General features: G+C 36.4%; 4 protein-coding genes across 4 annotated transcripts; all 4 read right to left on the bottom strand.

The window, feature by feature from the left end:
• Window positions 1–26: 26 nt before the first annotated feature.
• Window positions 27–7,449, bottom strand: LOC136275599 (fibropellin-1-like). The gene is made up of 21 exons (XM_066085191.1): window positions 7,416–7,449; window positions 7,143–7,256; window positions 6,783–6,896; window positions 6,413–6,526; window positions 6,040–6,153; window positions 5,658–5,771; window positions 5,344–5,457; window positions 4,984–5,097; window positions 4,670–4,783; window positions 4,308–4,421; window positions 3,994–4,107; window positions 3,634–3,747; window positions 3,320–3,433; window positions 2,960–3,073; window positions 2,590–2,703; window positions 2,217–2,330; window positions 1,835–1,948; window positions 1,160–1,273; window positions 790–903; window positions 417–530; window positions 27–148 (listed from the first exon to the last, which is right to left on the bottom strand). Exons 1-21 carry the CDS (start codon window positions 7,447–7,449, stop codon window positions 27–29), a joined length of 2,322 nt encoding a protein of 773 aa, XP_065941263.1.
• A 1,029-nt stretch (window positions 7,450–8,478) lies between these two features.
• Window positions 8,479–11,272, bottom strand: LOC136275598 (fibropellin-1-like). The gene is made up of 10 exons (XM_066085190.1): window positions 11,239–11,272; window positions 10,966–11,079; window positions 10,606–10,719; window positions 10,292–10,405; window positions 9,930–10,043; window positions 9,616–9,729; window positions 9,256–9,369; window positions 8,942–9,055; window positions 8,582–8,695; window positions 8,479–8,483 (listed from the first exon to the last, which is right to left on the bottom strand). The coding sequence occupies exons 1-10, from the start codon at window positions 11,270–11,272 to the stop codon at window positions 8,479–8,481; spliced, it is 951 nt and encodes a 316-aa protein (XP_065941262.1).
• A 2,829-nt stretch (window positions 11,273–14,101) lies between these two features.
• Window positions 14,102–15,546, bottom strand: LOC136275597 (fibropellin-3-like). The gene is made up of 6 exons (XM_066085189.1): window positions 15,513–15,546; window positions 15,240–15,353; window positions 14,879–14,992; window positions 14,565–14,678; window positions 14,205–14,318; window positions 14,102–14,106 (listed from the first exon to the last, which is right to left on the bottom strand). Exons 1-6 carry the CDS (start codon window positions 15,544–15,546, stop codon window positions 14,102–14,104), a joined length of 495 nt encoding a protein of 164 aa, XP_065941261.1.
• A 1,025-nt stretch (window positions 15,547–16,571) lies between these two features.
• Window positions 16,572–19,174, bottom strand: LOC136275595 (fibropellin-1-like). Its single transcript, XM_066085188.1, has 9 exons — window positions 19,141–19,174; window positions 18,868–18,981; window positions 18,497–18,610; window positions 18,121–18,234; window positions 17,748–17,861; window positions 17,366–17,479; window positions 17,052–17,165; window positions 16,680–16,793; window positions 16,572–16,579 (listed from the first exon to the last, which is right to left on the bottom strand). The coding sequence occupies exons 1-9, from the start codon at window positions 19,172–19,174 to the stop codon at window positions 16,572–16,574; spliced, it is 840 nt and encodes a 279-aa protein (XP_065941260.1).
• Window positions 19,175–19,178: the final 4 nt, after the last annotated feature.

The raw sequence follows: 19,178 nt of genomic DNA, 5'->3' as shown, positions 1-19,178 counted from the left end.
TATAACACAGTAAAATAGCACATGCATTACGTACTGTTTTCACACGCTGTTCCATTAAATCCAGGAACGCAATTGCAGTGGTAGTCGTTGACATCGTCTGTACAGGTTCCGTTGTTTTGACAGGGATCTGGAGAGCAGTCATCAATATCTGCAATTTCAAGAACGAATGCATACACCAAAATCCACAGTATCAGATCCACTTTCAACGGCGTGGATGTAAAGTAATAAATTCAACATCTTCAGCATCTCATACTGTCATTAAGTGTAAAAGATATCTATCAACCTGGACAACATTTTCCAAAACTTCGAAAAAGAACCCCAAACATGCTCTTCTGTATAAATTCTTCACTCATCCTTGCATATTCACCTGTGGTTTTCAGAAGAAGGAAAACGAAGCATCTGTAGAACAAACTTACTGTTTTCACAATTTGTTCCATTAAATCCCGCAACACAGTCGCACTGGTAGCCATTGACATCGTCTGTACAGGATCCGTTGTTTTGACAGGGATTTTGGGAGCAGTCATCAATATCTGCAATTTAAAAAACGAATGAATACACCACTATCAACTGTACAATATCCGCTTTCAACGGCGTTGATGTAAAGTAATAACTTCAACGTTTTCAATATCTCATATAGTCGTCAGATGTGAAAGATATCTATCGACCCCAAACACATATGCCAAAACTTTTAAAACGAACCCCACATATCTGTTTTGAGTACACATTTTAAACCCATCCTTGCATATTTAGTTCTGAGAAGAGGGAAAATGTAGCATTTGTACAACTTACTATTTTCACAATTTGTTCCATTGTATCCTGCAACACAACCACATTGGTAGTCGTTGACCAGGTCTGTACAGGTTCCATTGTTTTGACAAGGTTCTGGCTGGCAGTCATTGATATCTTAAATCAATATCATGTACAACCTCAATGAATACGGATAAAAAAAGAATACCCACATTCCTCCGATTTATTTTTGGATGTACAAGTACATTTTGTACACTATCGATAGCATTTAAAGTAAAACGGAAAAGGTGATCAACTCACAAACCTTAATCACCCTACAAATAATTTGAATAATATGAAACTGAAAATTTCAATCTCATCTTGCATTTTGTACTATAGAATCTGAAACAAATACCGTAATAGCAGTACTTACCGTTTTCACAGTTTGTTCCATTAAATCCAGGAACGCAATTGCAGTGGTAGTCGTTGACATCGTCTGTACAGGTTCCGTTGTTTTGACAGGGATCTGGAGAGCAGTCATCAATATCTGCAATTTGAAGAACGAATGCATACAGCAGAATCAACAGTATCAGAACAGTTTCAAACGGAATGGATGTTAACAAAAAAATCAACATTTTCAATAACTCAAATGCTCGTTAGATATCAATTAACACCAACAACGTATCCTAAACCTTAAAAAAAAACCAAATATTTGATTTGTGTACAAATTCCAAAACCGATCCTTCCATATCTAGTTTTAGGAAAAATGACAACGTAGCATTTGTAGAACTTACTGTTTTCACAATTTGTTCCATTGAATCCCGCAACACAGTCGCACTGGTAGCCATTGACATTGTCTGTACAAGTTGCGTTGTTTTGACAGAGACCTGGCAAGCACTCATTGATCACTGTAATTCAAAACACAAGTTTACGCGTCAATGAGTGTAATGACTGTACTCCTAGTTCTCTTACGAAATAAAAGCAAAAACATGTAATGAGCGACCTATAAGTACAAACCTTGAGAATAAAAGAAAACTAAAACACATTCTCATGTTACATATCTCTACATTTGGCTATAACACAGTAAAATAGCACATGCATTACGTACTGTTTTCACACGCTGTTCCATTGTATCCAGGAACACATTCGCATTGGAAGTGGTTGACCTTGTCTATACAGGTTCCGTTGTTTTGACAGGGATCTTGGAAGCAGTCATCAATATCTGCAATTTCAAGAACGAATGCATACACCAAAATCCACAGTATCAGATCCGCTTTCAACGGCGTGGATGTAAAGTAATAAATTCAACATCTTCAGCATCTCATACTGTCATTAAGTGTAAAAGATATCTATCAACCTGGACAACATTTTCCAAAACTTCGAAAAAGAACCCCAAACATGCTCTTCTGTATAAATTCTTCACTCATCCTTGCATATTCACCTGTGGTTTTCAGAAGAAGGAAAACGAAGCATCTGTAGAACAAACTTACTGTTTACACAATTTGTTCCATTAAATCCCGCAACACAGTCGCACTGGTAGCCATTGACATCGTCTGTACAGGATCCGTTGTTTTGACAGGGATTTTGGGAGCAGTCATCAATATCTGCAATTTCAAAAAGGAATGAATACACCACTATCAACAGTATAATATCCGCTTTCAACGGCGTTGATGTAAAGTAATAAATTCAACGTTTTCAATATCTCATATAGTCGTCAGATGTGAAAGATATCTATCGACCCCAAACACATATGCCAAAACTTTTAAAACGAACCCCACATATCTGTTTTGAGTATACATTTTAAACCCATCCTTGCATATTTAGTTCTGAGAAGAGGGAAAATGTAGCATTTGTACAACTTACTATTTTCACAATTTGTTCCATTGTATCCTGCAACACAACCACATTGGTAGTCGTTGACCAGGTCTGTACAGGTTCCATTGTTTTGACAAGGTTCTGGCTGGCAGTCATTGATATCTTAAATCAATATCATGTACAACCTCAATGAATACGGATAAAAAAAGAATACCCACATTCCTCCGATTTATTTTTGGATGTACAAGTACATTTTGTACACTATCGATAGCATTTAAAGTAAAACGGAAAAGGTGATCAACTCACAAACCTTAATCACCCTACAAATAATTTGAATAATATGAAACTGAAAATTTCAATCTCATCTTGCATTTTGTACTATAGAATCTGAAACAAATACCGTAATAGCAATACTTACCGTTTTCACAGTTTGTTCCATTAAATCCAGGAACGCAATTGCAGTGGTAGTCGTTGACATCGTCTGTACAGGTTCCGTTGTTTTGACAGGGATCTGGAGAGCAGTCATCAATATCTGCAATTTGAAGAACGAATGCATACAGCAGAATCAACAGTATCAGAACAGTTTCCAACGGAATGGATGTTAACAAAAAAATCAACATTTTCAATAACTCAAATGCTCGTTAGACATCAATTAACACCAACAACGTATCCTAAACCTTAAAAAAAACCAAATATTTGATTTGTGTACAAATTCCAAAACCGATCCTTCCATATCTAGTTTTAGGAAAAATGACAACGTAGCATTTGTAGAACTTACTGTTTTCACAATTTGTTCCATTGAATCCCGCAACACAGTCGCACTGGTAGCCATTGACATTGTCTGTACAAGTTGCGTTGTTTTGACAGAGACCTGGCAAGCACTCATTGATCACTGTAATTCAAAACACAAGTTTACGCGTCAATGAGTGTAATGACTGTACTCCTAGTTCTCTTACGGAATAAAAGCAAAAACATGTAATGAGCGACCTATAAGTACAAACCTTGAGAATAAAAGAAAACTAAAACACATTCTCATGTTACATATCTCTACATTTGGCTATAACACAGTAAAATAGCACATGCATTACGTACTGTTTTCACACGCTGTTCCATTAAATCCAGGAACGCAATTGCAGTGGTAGTCGTTGACATCGTCTGTACAGGTTCCGTTGTTTTGACAGGGATCTGGAGAGCAGTCATCAATATCTGCAATTTGAAGAACGAATGCATACAGCAGAATCAACAGTATCAGAACAGTTTCCGACAGAATTGATGTTAACAAAAAAATCAACATTTTCAATAACTCAAATGCTCGTTAGATATCAATTAACACCAACAACGTATCCTAAACCTTAAAAAAAACCAAATATTTGATTTGTGTACAAATTCCAAAACCGATCCTTCCATATCTAGTTTTAGGAAAAATGATAACGTAGCATTTGTAGAACTTACTGTTTTCACAATTTGTTCCATTGAATCCCGCAACACAGTCGCACTGGTAGCCATTGACATTGTCTGTACAAGTTGCGTTGTTTTGACAGAGACCTGGCAAGCACTCATTGATCACTGTAATTCAAAACACAAGTTTACGCGTCAATGAGTGTAATGACTGTACTCCTAGTTCTCTTACGGAATAAAAGCAAAAACATGTAATGAGCGACCTATAAATACAAACCTTGAGAATAAAAGAAAACTGAAACACATTCTCATGTTACATATCTCTACATTTGGCTATAACACAGTAAAATAGCACATGCATTACGTACTGTTTTCACACGCTGTTCCATTAAATCCAGGAACGCAATTGCAGTGGTAGTCGTTGACATCGTCTGTACAGGTTCCGTTGTTTTGACAGGGATCTGGAGAGCAGTCATCAATATCTGCAATTTGAAGAACGAATGCATTCAGCAGAATCAACAGTATCAGAACAGTTTCCGTCGGAATTGATGTTAATAAAAAAATCAACATTTTCAATAACTCAAATGCTCGTTAGATATCAATTAACACCAACAACGTATCCTAAACCTTAAAAAAAAAACCAAATATTTGATTTGTGTACAAATTCTAAAACCGATCCTTCCATATCTAGTTTTAGGAAAAATGACAACGTAGCATTTGTAGAACTTACTGTTTTCACAATTTGTTCCATTGAATCCCGCAACACAGTCGCACTGGTAGCCATTGACATTGTCTGTACAAGTTGCGTTGTTTTGACAGAGACCTGGCAAGCACTCATTGATCACTGTAATTCAAAACACAAGTTTACGCGTCAATGAGTGTAATGACTGTACTCCTAGTTCTCTTACGGAATAAAAGCAAAAACATGTAATGAGCGACCTATAAGTACAAACCTTGAGAATAAAAGAAAACTGAAACACATTCTCATGTTACATATCTCTACATTTGGCTATAACACAGTAAAATAGCACATGCATTACGTACTGTTTTCACACGCTGTTCCATTAAATCCAGGAACGCAATTGCAGTGGTAGTCGTTGACATCGTCTGTACAGGTTCCGTTGTTTTGACAGGGATCTGGAGAGCAGTCATCAATATCTGCAATTTGAAGAACGAATGCATACAGAAGAATCAACAGTATCAGAACAGTTTCCAACGGAATGGATGTTAACAAAAAAATCAACATTTTCAATAACTCAAATGCTTGTTAGATATCAATTAACACCAACAACGTATCCTAAACCTTAAAAAAAACCAAATATTTGATTTGTGTACAAATTCCAAAACCGATCCTTCCATATCTAGTTTTAGGAAAAATGACAACGTAGCATTTGTAGAACTTACTGTTTTCACAATTTGTTCCATTGAATCCCGCAACACAGTCGCACTGGTAGCCATTGACATTGTCTGTACAAGTTGCGTTGTTTTGACAGAGACCTGGCAAGCACTCATTGATCACTGTAATTCAAAACACAAGTTTACGCGTCAATGAGTGTAATGACTGTACTCCTAGTTCTCTTACGAAATAAAAGCAAAAACATGTAATGAGCGACCTATAAGTACAAACCTTGAGAATAAAAGAAAACTAAAACACATTCTCATGTTACATATCTCTACATTTGGCTATAACACAGTAAAATAGCACATGCATTACGTACTGTTTTCACACGCTGTTCCATTGTATCCAGGAACACATTCGCATTGGAAGTGGTTGACCTTGTCTATACAGGTTCCGTTGTTTTGACAGGGATCTTGGAAGCAGTCATCAATATCTGCAATTTCAAGAACGAATGCATACACCAAAATCCACAGTATCAGATCCGCTTTCAACGGCGTGGATGTAAAGTAATAAATTCAACATCTTCAGCATCTCATACTGTCATTAAGTGTAAAAGATATCTATCAACCTGGACAACATTTTCCAAAACTTCGAAAAAGAACCCCAAACATGCTCTTCTGTATAAATTCTTCACTCATCCTTGCATATTCGCCTGTGGTTTTTAGAAGAAGGAAAACGAAGCATCTGTAGAACAAACTTACTGTTTTCACAATTTGTTCCATTAAATCCCGCAACACAGTCGCACTGGTAGCCATTGACATCGTCTGTACAGGATCCGTTGTTTTGACAGGGATTTTGGGAGCAGTCATCAATATCTGCAATTTCAAAAACGAATGAATACACCACTATCAACAGTATAATATCCGCTTTCAACGGCGTTGATGTAAAGTAATAAATTCAACGTTTTCAATATCTCATATAGTCGTCAGATGTGAAAGATATCTATCGACCCCAAACACATATGCCAAAACTTTTAAAACGAACCCCACATATCTGTTTTGAGTACACATTTTAAACCCATGCTTGCATATTTAGTTCTGAGAAGAGGGAAAATGTAGCATTTGTACAACTTACTATTTTCACAATTTGTTCCATTGTATCCTGCAACACAACCACATTGGTAGTCGTTGACCAGGTCTGTACAGGTTCCATTGTTTTGACAAGGTTCTGGCTGGCAGTCATTGATATCTTAAATCAATATCATGTACAACCTCAATGAATACGGATAAAAAAAGAATACCCACATTCCTCCGATTTATTTTTGGATGTACAAGTACATTTTGTACACTATCGATAGCATTTAAAGTAAAACGGAAAAGGTGATCAACTCACAAACCTTAATCACCCTACAAATAATTTGAATAATATGAAACTGAAAATTTCAATCTCATCTTGCATTTTGTACTATAGAATCTGAAACAAATACCGTAATAGCAGTACTTACCGTTTTCACAGTTTGTTCCATTAAATCCAGGAACGCAATTGCAGTGGTAGTCGTTGACATCGTCTGTACAGGTTCCGTTGTTTTGACAGGGATCTGGAGAGCAGTCATCAATATCTGCAATTTGAAGAACGAATGCATACAGCAGAATCAACAGTATCAGAACAGTTTCAAACGGAATGGATGTCAACAAAAAAATCAACATTTTCAATAACTCAAATGCTCGTTAGATATCAATTAACACCAACAACGTATCCTAAACCTTAAAAAAAACCAAATATTTGATTTGTGTACAAATTCCAAAACCGATCCTTCCATATCTAGTTTTAGGAAAAATGACAACGTAGCATTTGTAGAACTTACTGTTTTCACAATTTGTTCCATTGAATCCCGCAACACAGTCGCACTGGTAGCCATTGACATTGTCTGTACAAGTTGCGTTGTTTTGACAGAGACCTGGCAAGCACTCATTGATCACTGTAATTCAAAACACAAGTTTACGCGTCAATGAGTGTAATGACTGTACTCCTAGTTCTCTTACGAAATAAAAGCAAAAACATGTAATGAGCGACCTATAAGTACAAACCTTGAGAATAAAAGAAAACTAAAACACATTCTCATGTTACATATCTCTACATTTGGCTATAACACAGTAAAATAGCACATGCATTACGTACTGTTTTCACACGCTGTTCCATTGTATCCAGGAACACATTCGCATTGGAAGTGGTTGACCTTGTCTATACAGGTTCCGTTGTTTTGACAGGGATCTTGGAAGCAGTCATCAATATCTGCAATTTCAAGAACGAATGCATACACCAAAATCCACAGTATCAGATCCGCTTTCAACGGCGTGGATGTAAAGTAATAAATTCAACATCTTCAGCATCTCATACTGTCATTAAGTGTAAAAGATATCTATCAACCTGGACAACATTTTCCAAAACTTCGAAAAAGAACCCCAAACATGCTCTTCTGTATAAATTCTTCACTCATCCTTGCATATTCACCTGTGGTTTTCAGAAGAAGGAAAACGAAGCATCTATAGAACAAACTTACTGTTTTCACAATTTGTTCCATTAAATCCCGCAACACAGTCGCACTGGTAGCCATTGACATCGTCTGTACAGGATCCGTTGTTTTGACAGGGATTTTGGGAGCAGTCATCAATATCTGCAATTTCAAAAACGAATGAATACACCACTATCAACAGTATAATATCCGCTTTCAACGGCGTTGATGTAAAGTAATAAATTCAACGTTTTCAATATCTCATATAGTCGTCAGATGTGAAAGATATCTATCGACCCCAAACACATATGCCAAAACTTTTAAAACGAACCCCACATATCTGTTTTGAGTATACATTTTAAACCCATCCTTGCATATTTAGTTCTGAGAAGAGGGAAAATGTAGCATTTGTACAACTTACTATTTTCACAATTTGTTCCATTGTATCCTGCAACACAACCACATTGGTAGTCGTTGACCAGGTCTGTACAGGTTCCATTGTTTTGACAAGGTTCTGGCTGGCAGTCATTGATATCTTAAATCAATATCATGTACAACCTCAATGAATACGGATAAAAAAAGAATACCCACATTCCTCCGATTTTTTTTTGGATGTACAAGTACATTTTGTACACTATCGATAGCATTTAAAGTAAAACGGAAAAGGTGATCAACTCACAAACCTTAATCACCCTACAAATAATTTGAATAATATGAAACTGAAAATTTCAATCTCATCTTGCATTTTGTACTATAGAATCTGAAACAAATACCGTAATAGCAATACTTACCGTTTTCACAGTTTGTTCCATTAAATCCAGGAACGCAATTGCAGTGGTAGTCGTTGACATCGTCTGTACAGGTTCCGTTGTTTTGACAGGGATCTGGAGAGCAGTCATCAATATCTGCAATTTGAAGAACGAATGCATACAGCAGAATCAACAGTATCAGAACAGTTTCCAACGGAATGGATGTTAACAAAAAAATCAACATTTTCAATAACTCAAATGCTCGTTAGACATCAATTAACACCAAAAACGTATCCTAAACCTTAAAAAAAACCAAATATTTGATTTGTGTACAAATTCCAAAACCGATCCTTCCATATCTAGTTTTAGGAAAAATGACAACGTAGCATTTGTAGAACTTACTGTTTTCACAATTTGTTCCATTGAATCCCGCAACACAGTCGCACTGGTAGCCATTGACATTGTCTGTACAAGTTGCGTTGTTTTGACAGAGACCTGGCAAGCACTCATTGATCACTGTAATTCAAAACACAAGTTTACGCGTCAATGAGTGTAATGACTGTACTCCTAGTTCTCTTACGGAATAAAAGCAAAAACATGTAATGAGCGACCTATAAGTACAAACCTTGAGAATAAAAGAAAACTAAAACACATTCTCATGTTACATATCTCTACATTTGGCTATAACACAGTAAAATAGCACATGCATTACGTACTGTTTTCACACGCTGTTCCATTAAATCCAGGAACGCAATTGCAGTGGTAGTCGTTGACATCGTCTGTACAGGTTCCGTTGTTTTGACAGGGATCTGGAGAGCAGTCATCAATATCTGCAATTTGAAGAACGAATGCATACAGCAGAATCAACAGTATCAGAACAGTTTCCGACAGAATTGATGTTAACAAAAAAATCAACATTTTGAATAACTCAAATGCTCGTTAGATATCAATTAACACCAACAACGTATCCTAAACCTTAAAAAAAACCAAATATTTGATTTGTGTACAAATTCCAAAACCGATCCTTCCATATCTAGTTTTAGGAAAAATGACAACGTAGCATTTGTAGAACTTACTGTTTTCACAATTTGTTCCATTGAATCCCGCAACACAGTCGCACTGGTAGCCATTGACATTGTCTGTACAAGTTGCGTTGTTTTGACAGAGACCTGGCAAGCACTCATTGATCACTGTAATTCAAAACACAAGTTTACGCGTCAATGAGTGTAATGACTGTACTCCTAGTTCTCTTACGGAATAAAAGCAAAAACATGTAATGAGCGACCTATAAGTACAAACCTTGATAATAAAAGAAAACTAAAACACATTCTCATGTTATATATCTCTACATTTGGCTATAACACAGTAAAATAGCACATGCATTACGTACTGTTTTCACACGCTGTTCCATTAAATCCAGGAACGCAATTGCAGTGGTAGTCGTTGACATCGTCTGTACAGGTTCCGTTGTTTTGACAGGGATCTGGAGAGCAGTCATCAATATCTGCAATTTGAAGAACGAATGCATTCAGCAGAATCAACAGTATCAGAACTGTTTCCGTCGGAATTGATGTTAATAAAAAAATCAACATTTTCAATAACTCAAATGCTCGTTAGATATCAATTAACACCAACAACGTATCCTAAACCTTAAAAAAAAACCCAAATATTTGATTTGTGTACAAATTCCAAAACCGATCCTTCCATATCTAGTTTTAGGAAAAATGACAACGTAGCATTTGTAGAACTTACTGTTTTCACAATTTGTTCCATTGAATCCCGCAACACAGTCGCACTGGTAGCCATTGACATTGTCTGTACAAGTTGCGTTGTTTTGACAGAGACCTGGCAAGCACTCATTGATCACTGTAATTCAAAACACAAGTTTACGCGTCAATGAGTGTAATGACTGTACTCCTAGTTCTCTTACGGAATAAAAGCAAAAACATGTAATGAGCGACCTATAAGTACAAACCTTGAGAATAAAAGAAAACTGAAACACATTCTCATGTTACATATCTCTACATTTGGCTATAACACAGTAAAATAGCACATGCATTACGTACTGTTTTCACACGCTGTTCCATTAAATCCAGGAACGCAATTGCAGTGGTAGTCGTTGACATCGTCTGTACAGGTTCCGTTGTTTTGACAGGGATCTGGAGAGCAGTCATCAATATCTGCAATTTGAAGAACGAATGCATACAGCAGAATCAACAGTATCAGAACAGTTTCAAACGGAATGGATGTTAACAAAAAAATCAACATTTTCAATAACTCAAATGCTCGTTAGATATCAATTAACACCAACAACGTATCCTAAACCTTAAAAAAAACCAAATATTTGATTTGTGTACAAATTCCAAAACCGATCCTTCCATATCTAGTTTTAGGAAAAATGACAACGTAGCATTTGTAGAACTTACTGTTTTCACAATTTGTTCCATTGAATCCCGCAACACAGTCGCACTGGTAGCCATTGACATTGTCTGTACAAGTTGCGTTGTTTTGACAGAGACCTGGCAAGCACTCATTGATCACTGTAATTCAAAACACAAGTTTACGCGTCAATGAGTGTAATGACTGTACTCCTAGTTCTCTTACGAAATAAAAGCAAAAACATGTAATGAGCGACCTATAAGTACAAACCTTGAGAATAAAAGAAAACTAAAACACATTCTCATGTTACATATCTCTACATTTGGCTATAACACAGTAAAATAGCACATGCATTACGTACTGTTTTCACACGCTGTTCCATTGTATCCAGGAACACATTCGCATTGGAAGTGGTTGACCTTGTCTATACAGGTTCCGTTGTTTTGACAGGGATCTTGGAAGCAGTCATCAATATCTGCAATTTCAAGAACGAATGCATACACCAAAATCCACAGTATCAGATCCGCTTTCAACGGCGTGGATGTAAAGTAATAAATTCAACATCTTCAGCATCTCATACTGTCATTAAGTGTAAAAGATATCTATCAACCTGGACAACATTTTCCAAAACTTCGAAAAAGAACCCCAAACATGCTCTTCTGTATAAATTCTTCACTCATCCTTGCATATTCACCTGTGGTTTTCAGAAGAAGGAAAACGAAGCATCTGTAGAACAAACTTACTGTTTTCACAATTTGTTCCATTAAATCCCGCAACACAGTCGCACTGGTAGCCATTGACATCGTCTGTACAGGATCCGTTGTTTTGACAGGGATTTTGGGAGCAGTCATCAATATCTGCAATTTCAAAATCGAATGAATACACCACTATCAACAGTATAATATCCGCTTTCAACGGCGTTGATGTAAAGTAATAAATTCAACGTTTTCAATATCTCATATAGTCGTCAGATGTGAAAGATATCTATCGACCCCAAACACATATGCCAAAACTTTTAAAACGAACCCCACATATCTGTTTTGAGTACACATTTTAAACCCATCCTTGCATATTTAGTTCTGAGAAGAGGGAAAATGTAGCATTTGTACAACTTACTATTTTCACAATTTGTTCCATTGTATCCTGCAACACAACCACATTGGTAGTCGTTGACCAGGTCTGTACAGGTTCCATTGTTTTGACAAGGTTCTGGCTGGCAGTCATTGATATCTTAAATCAATATCATGTACAACCTCAATGAATACGGATAAAAAAAGAATACCCACATTCCTCCGATTTATTTTTGGATGTACAAGTACATTTTGTACACTATCGATAGCATTTAAAGTAAAACGGAAAAGGTGATCAACTCACAAACCTTAATCACCCTACAAATAATTTGAATAATATGAAACTGAAAATTTCAATCTCATCTTGCATTTTGTACTATAGAATCTGAAACAAATACCGTAATAGCAGTACTTACCGTTTTCACAGTTTGTTCCATTAAATCCAGGAACGCAATTGCAGTGGTAGTCGTTGACATCGTCTGTACAGGTTCCGTTGTTTTGACAGGGATCTGGAGAGCAGTCATCAATATCTGCAATTTGAAGAACGAATGCATACAGCAGAATCAACAGTATCAGAACAGTTTCAAACGGAATGGATGTTAACAAAAAAATCAACATTTTCAATAACTCAAATGCTCGTTAGATATCAATTAACACCAACAACGTATCCTAAACCTTAAAAAAAAACCAAATATTTGATTTGTGTACAAATTCCAAAACCGATCCTTCCATATCTAGTTTTAGGAAAAATGACAACGTAGCATTTGTAGAACTTACTGTTTTCACAATTTGTTCCATTGAATCCCGCAACACAGTCGCACTGGTAGCCATTGACATTGTCTGTACAAGTTGCGTTGTTTTGACAGAGACCTGGCAAGCACTCATTGATCACTGTAATTCAAAACACAAGTTTACGCGTCAATGAGTGTAATGACTGTACTCCTAGTTCTCTTACGAAATAAAAGCAAAAACATGTAATGAGCGACCTATAAGTACAAACCTTGAGAATAAAAGAAAACTAAAACACATTCTCATGTTACATATCTCTACATTTGGCTATAACACAGTAAAATAGCACATGCATTACGTACTGTTTTCACACGCTGTTCCATTAAATCCAGGAACACATTCGCATTGGAAGTGGTTGACCTTGTCTATACAGGTTCCGTTGTTTTGACAGGGATCTTGGAAGCAGTCATCAATATCTGCAATTTCAAGAACGAATGCATACACCAAAATCCACAGTATCAGATCCGCTTTCAACGGCGTGGATGTAAAGTAATAAATTCAACATCTTCAGCATCTCATACTGTCATTAAGTGTAAAAGATATCTATCAACCTGGACAACATTTTCCAAAACTTCGAAAAAGAACCCCAAACATGCTCTTCTGTATAAATTCTTCACTCATCCTTGCATATTCACCTGTGGTTTTCAGAAGAAGGAAAACGAAGCATCTGTAGAACAAACTTACTGTTTTCACAATTTGTTCCATTAAATCCCGCAACACAGTCGCACTGGTAGCCATTGACATCGTCTGTACAGGATCCGTTGTTTTGACAGGGATTTTGGGAGCAGTCATCAATATCTGCAATTTCAAAAACGAATGAATACACCACTATCAACAGTATAATATCCGCTTTCAACGGCGTTGATGTAAAGTAATAAATTCAACGTTTTCAATATCTCATATAGTCGTCAGATGTGAAAGATATCTATCGACCCCAAACACATATGCCAAAACTTTTAAAACGAACCCCACATATCTGTTTTGAGTATACATTTTAAACCCATCCTTGCATATTTAGTTCTGAGAAGAGGGAAAATGTAGCATTTGTACAACTTACTATTTTCACAATTTGTTCCATTGTATCCTGCAACACAACCACATTGGTAGTCGTTGACCAGGTCTGTACAGGTTCCATTGTTTTGACAAGGTTCTGGCTGGCAGTCATTGATATCTTAAATCAATATCATGTACAACCTCAATGAATACGGATAAAAAAAGAATACCCACATTCCTCCGATTTTTTTTTGGATGTACAAGTACATTTTGTACACTATCGATAGCATTTAAAGTAAAACGGAAAAGGTGATCAACTCACAAACCTTAATCACCCTACAAATAATTTGAATAATATGAAACTGAAAATTTCAATCTCATCTTGCATTTTGTACTATAGAATCTGAAACAAATACCGTAATAGCAATACTTACCGTTTTCACAGTTTGTTCCATTAAATCCAGGAACGCAATTGCAGTGGTAGTCGTTGACATCGTCTGTACAGGTTCCGTTGTTTTGACAGGGATCTGGAGAGCAGTCATCAATATCTGCAATTTGAAGAACGAATGCATACAGCAGAATCAACAGTATCAGAACAGTTTCCAACGGAATGGATGTTAACAAAAAAATCAACATTTTCAATAACTCAAATGCTCGTTAGACATCAATTAACAGCAACAACGTATCCTAAACCTTAAAAAAAACCAAAAATTTGATTTGTGTACAAATTCCAAAACCGATCCTTCCATATCTAGTTTTAGGAAAAATGACAACGTAGCATTTGTAGAACTTACTGTTTTCACAATTTGTTCCATTGAATCCCGCAACACAGTCGCACTGGTAGCCATTGACATTGTCTGTACAAGTTGCGTTGTTTTGACAGAGACCTGGCAAGCACTCATTGATCACTGTAATTCAAAACACAAGTTTACGCGTCAATGAGTGTAATGACTGTACTCCTAGTTCTCTTACGGAATAAAAGCAAAAACATGTAATGAGCGACCTATAAGTACAAACCTTGAGAATAAAAGAAAACTAAAACACATTCTCATGTTACATATCTCTACATTTGGCTATAACACAGTAAAATAGCACATGCATTACGTACTGTTTTCACACGCTGTTCCATTAAATCCAGGAACGCAATTGCAGTGGTAGTCGTTGACATCGTCTGTACAGGTTCCGTTGTTTTGACAGGGATCTGGAGAGCAGTCATCAATATCTGCAATTTGAAGAACGAATGCATACAGCAGAATCAACAGTATCAGAACAGTTTCCAACGGAATGGATGTTAACAAAAAAATCAACATTTTCAATAACTCAAATGCTCGTTAGATATCAATTAACACCAACAACGTATCCTAAACCTTAAAAAAAAACCAAATATTTGATTTGTGTACAAATTCCAAAACCGATCCTTCCATATCTAGTTTTAGGAAAAAGGACAACGTAGCATTTGTAGAACTTACTGTTTTCACAATTTGTTCCATTGAATCCCGCAACACAGTCGCACTGGTAGCCATTGACATCGTCTGTACAAGTTGCGTTGTTTTGACAGAGACCTGGCAAGCACTCATTGATCACTGTAATTCAAAACACAAGTTTACGCGTCAATGAGTGTAATGACTGTACTCCTAGTTCTCTTACGGAATAAAAGCAAAAACATGTAATGAGCGACCTATAAGTACAAACCTTGAGAATAAAAGAAAACTAAAACACATTCTCATGTTACATATCTCTACATTTGGCTATAACACAGTAAAATAGCACATGCATTACGTACTGTTTTCACACGCTGTTCCATTGTATCCAGGAACACATTCGCATTGGAAGTGGTTGACCTTGTCTATACAGGTTCCGTTGTTTTGACAGGGATCTTGGAAGCAGTCATCAATATCTGCAATTTCAAGAACGAATGCATACACCAAAATCCACAGTATCAGATCCGCTTTCAACGGCGTGGATGTAAAGTAATAAATTCAACATCTTCAGCATCTCATACTGTCATTAAGTGTAAAAGATATCTATCAACCTGGACAACATTTTCCAAAACTTCGAAAAAGAACCCCAAACATGCTCTTCTGTATAAATTCTTCACTCATCCTTGCATATTCACCTGTGGTTTTCAGAAGAAGGAAAACGAAGCATCTGTAGAACAAACTTACTGTTTTCACAATTTGTTCCATTAAATCCCGCAACACAGTCGCACTGGTAGCCATTGACATCGTCTGTACAGGATCCGTTGTTTTGACAGGGATTTTGGGAGCAGTCATCAATATCTGCAATTTCAAAAACGAATGAATACACCACTATCAACAGTATAATATCCGCTTTCAACGGCGTTGATGTAAAGTAATAAATTCAACGTTTTCAATATCTCATATAGTCGTCAGATGTGAAAGATATCTATCGACCCCAAACACATATGCCAAAACTTTTAAAACGAACCCCACATATCCGTTTTGAGTATACATTTTAAACCCATCCTTGCATATTTAGTTCTGAGAAGAGGGAAAATGTTGCATTTGTACAACTTACTATTTTCACAATTTGTTCCATTGTATCCTGCAACACAACCACATTGGTAGTCGTTGACCAGGTCTGTACAGGTTCCATTGTTTTGACAAGGTTCTGGCTGGCAGTCATTAATATCTTAAATCAATATCAAGTACAACCTCAATGAATACGGATAAAAAAAGAATACCCACATTCCTCCGATTTATCTTTGGATGTACAAGTACATTTTGTACACTATCGATAGCATTCAAAGTAAAACGGAAAAGGTGATCAACTCACAAACCTTAATCACCTTACAAATAATTTGAATAATATGAAACTGAAAATTTCAATCTCATCTTTGCATTTTGTACTATTGAATCTGAAACAAATACCGTAATAGCAGTACTTACCGTTTTCACAGTTTGTTCCATTAAATCCAGGAACGCAATTGCAGTGGTAGTCGTTGACATCGTCTGTACAGGTTCCGTTGTTTTGACAGGGATCTGGAGAGCAGTCATCAATATCTGCAATTTGAAGAACGAATGCATACAGCAGAATCAACAGTATCAGAACAGTTTCCGACGTAATGGATGTTAAGAAATAAATTTAACATTTTCAATATCTCAAACGCTCGTTAGATATCAATTAACATTAACAACGTATCCTAGACTTTCAACAACAAAAAAACAAACCCAAATATCCGATTTGTGTACAAATTCTAAAACCCATCCTTGCATATCTAGTTCTAGGAAAAAGGACAACGTAGCATTTGTAGAACTTACTGTTTTCACAATTTGTTCCATTGAATCCCGCAACACAGTCGCACTGGTAGCCATTGACATCGTCTGTACAAGTTGCGTTGTTTTGACAGAGACCTGGCAAGCACTCATTGATCACTGTAATTCAAAACACAAGTTTACGCGTCAATGAGTGTAATGACTGTACTCCTAGTTGTCTTACGGAATAAAAGCAAAAACATGTAATGAGCGGCCTATAAGTACAAACCTTCAGTTTGAAACAAAACTAAAACATATTCTCATGTTTCATATCTCTACATTTTGCTTTAAGGCAGAAATAAAGCACATGCATTACGTACTGTTTTCACACGTTGTTCCATTGTATCCAGGAACACATTCGCATTGGAAGTGGTTGACATGGTCTATACAGCTTCCGTTGTTTTGACAGGGATCTTGGAAGCAGTCATCAATATCTGCAATTTCAAGAACGAATGCATACAACAAAAATCCACAGTATCAGAGCCGTTTTCAACGATGTGGATGTAGGTAATAAATTCTACATCTTCAGTATCTCATACAGTCATTAAGTGTAAAAGATATTTATCAACCTGGACAACATTTTTCAAAACTTTGAAAAAGAACCCCAAGCATGCTCTTCTGTATAACTTCTTCACTCATCCTTCCATATTCACCTGTGATTTTCAGAAGAAGGAAAACGAAGCATCCGTAGAACTAACTTACTGTTTTCACAATTTGTTCCATTAAATCCCGCAACACAGTCGCACTGGTAGCCATTGACATTGTCTGTACAGGTTCCGTTGTTTTGACAGGGATCTTGGGAGCAGTCATCAATATCTGCAATTTCAAAAAAGAATGAATACACCAGTATCAACAGTATCAGATCCCTTTTCAACGGCATTGATGTTAAGTAATAAATTCAACGTTTTCAATATCTCATATAGTCGTCAGATGTGAAAGATATCTATCGACCCCAAATACATATGCCAAAACTTTTAAAACGAACCCCACATATCCGTTTTGAGTATACAGTTTAAACCCATCATTGCATATTAAGTTCTGAGAAGAGGGAAAATGTAGCATTTGTACAACTTACTATTTTCACAATTTGTTCCATTGTATCCTGCAACACAACCACATTGGTAGTCGTTGACCAGGTCTGTACAGGTTCCATTGTTTTGACAAGGTTCTGGCTGGCAGTCATTGATATCTTAAATCAATATCAAGTACATCCTCAATGAATACGGATAAAAAAAGAATACCCACATTCCTCCGATTTACATGTATCTTTGGATGTACAAGTACATTTTGTACACTATCGATAGCATTTAAAGTAAAACGGAAAAGGTGATCAACTCACAAACCTTAATCACCCTACAAAAATTTGAATAATATGAAACTGAAAATTTCAATCTCATCTTTGCATTTTGTACTATTGAATCTGAAACAAATACCGGAATAGCAGTACTTACCGTTTTCACAGTTTGTTCCATTAAATCCAGGAACGCAATTGCAGTGGTAGTCGTTGACATCGTCTGTACAGGTTCCGTTGTTTTGACAGGGATCTGGAGAGCAGTCATCAATATCTGCAATTTGAAGAACGAATGCATATAGCAGAATCAACAGTATCAGAACAGTTTCCGACGTAATGGATGTTAAGAAATAAATTTAACATTTTCAATATCTCAAACGCTCGTTAGATATCAATTAACATTAACAACGTATCCTAGACTTTCAACAACAAAAAACAAACCCAAATATCCGATTTGTGTACAAATTCTAAAACCCATCCTTGCATATCTAGTTCTAGGAAAAAGGACAACGTAGCATTTGTAGAACTTACTGTTTTCACAATTTGTTCCATTGAATCCCGCAACACAGTCGCACTGGTAGCCATTGACATCGTCTGTACAAGTTGCGTTGTTTTGACAGAGACCTGGCAAGCACTCATTGATCACTGTAATTCAAAACACAAGTTTACGCGTCAATGAGTGTAATGACTGTACTCCTAGTTCTCTTACGGAATAAAAGCAAAAACATGTAATGAGCGACCTATAAGTACAAACCTTCAGTTTGGAACAAAACTAAAACATATTCTCATGTTTCATATCTCTACATTTTGCTTTAAGGCAGAAATAAAGCACATGCATTACG

This window comes from Magallana gigas, chromosome 5, assembly GCF_963853765.1.
Source record: "Magallana gigas chromosome 5, xbMagGiga1.1, whole genome shotgun sequence".
NCBI lineage: Eukaryota > Metazoa > Mollusca > Bivalvia > Ostreida > Ostreidae > Magallana > Magallana gigas.
Note: the sequence above shows the minus strand (reverse complement) of the source record. Positions and strands in the feature narration are given on the sequence as shown.

Coding starts and splice junctions, on each gene's coding strand:
- LOC136275599 (XM_066085191.1), bottom strand. CDS start 7,449: ATGCATGTGCTATTTTACTGTGTTATAGCCAAAT. Junction 5,098..5,343: donor TGGAACAAATTGTGAAAACA/GTAAGTTCTACA, acceptor TTCAAATTGCAG/ATATTGATGACTGCTCTCCA. Junction 531..789: donor TGGAACAAATTGTGAAAATA/GTAAGTTGTACA, acceptor TTTAAATTGCAG/ATATTGATGACTGCTCCCAA.
- LOC136275598 (XM_066085190.1), bottom strand. CDS start 11,272: ATGCATGTGCTATTTTACTGTGTTATAGCCAAAT. Junction 11,080..11,238: donor TTACTGTGTTATAGCCAAAT/GTAGAGATATGT, acceptor TTTGAATTACAG/TGATCAATGAGTGCTTGCCA. Junction 9,730..9,929: donor TGGAACAGCGTGTGAAAACA/GTACGTAATGCA, acceptor TTTGAATTACAG/TGATCAATGAGTGCTTGCCA.
- LOC136275597 (XM_066085189.1), bottom strand. CDS start 15,546: ATGCATGTGCTATTTTACTGTGTTATAGCCAAAT. Junction 15,354..15,512: donor TTACTGTGTTATAGCCAAAT/GTAGAGATATGT, acceptor TTTGAATTACAG/TGATCAATGAGTGCTTGCCA. Junction 14,993..15,239: donor TGGAACAAATTGTGAAAACA/GTAAGTTCTACA, acceptor TTCAAATTGCAG/ATATTGATGACTGCTCTCCA.
- LOC136275595 (XM_066085188.1), bottom strand. CDS start 19,174: ATGCATGTGCTTTATTTCTGCCTTAAAGCAAAAT. Junction 18,982..19,140: donor TTTCTGCCTTAAAGCAAAAT/GTAGAGATATGA, acceptor TTTGAATTACAG/TGATCAATGAGTGCTTGCCA. Junction 17,862..18,120: donor TGGAACAAATTGTGAAAATA/GTAAGTTGTACA, acceptor TTGAAATTGCAG/ATATTGATGACTGCTCCCAA.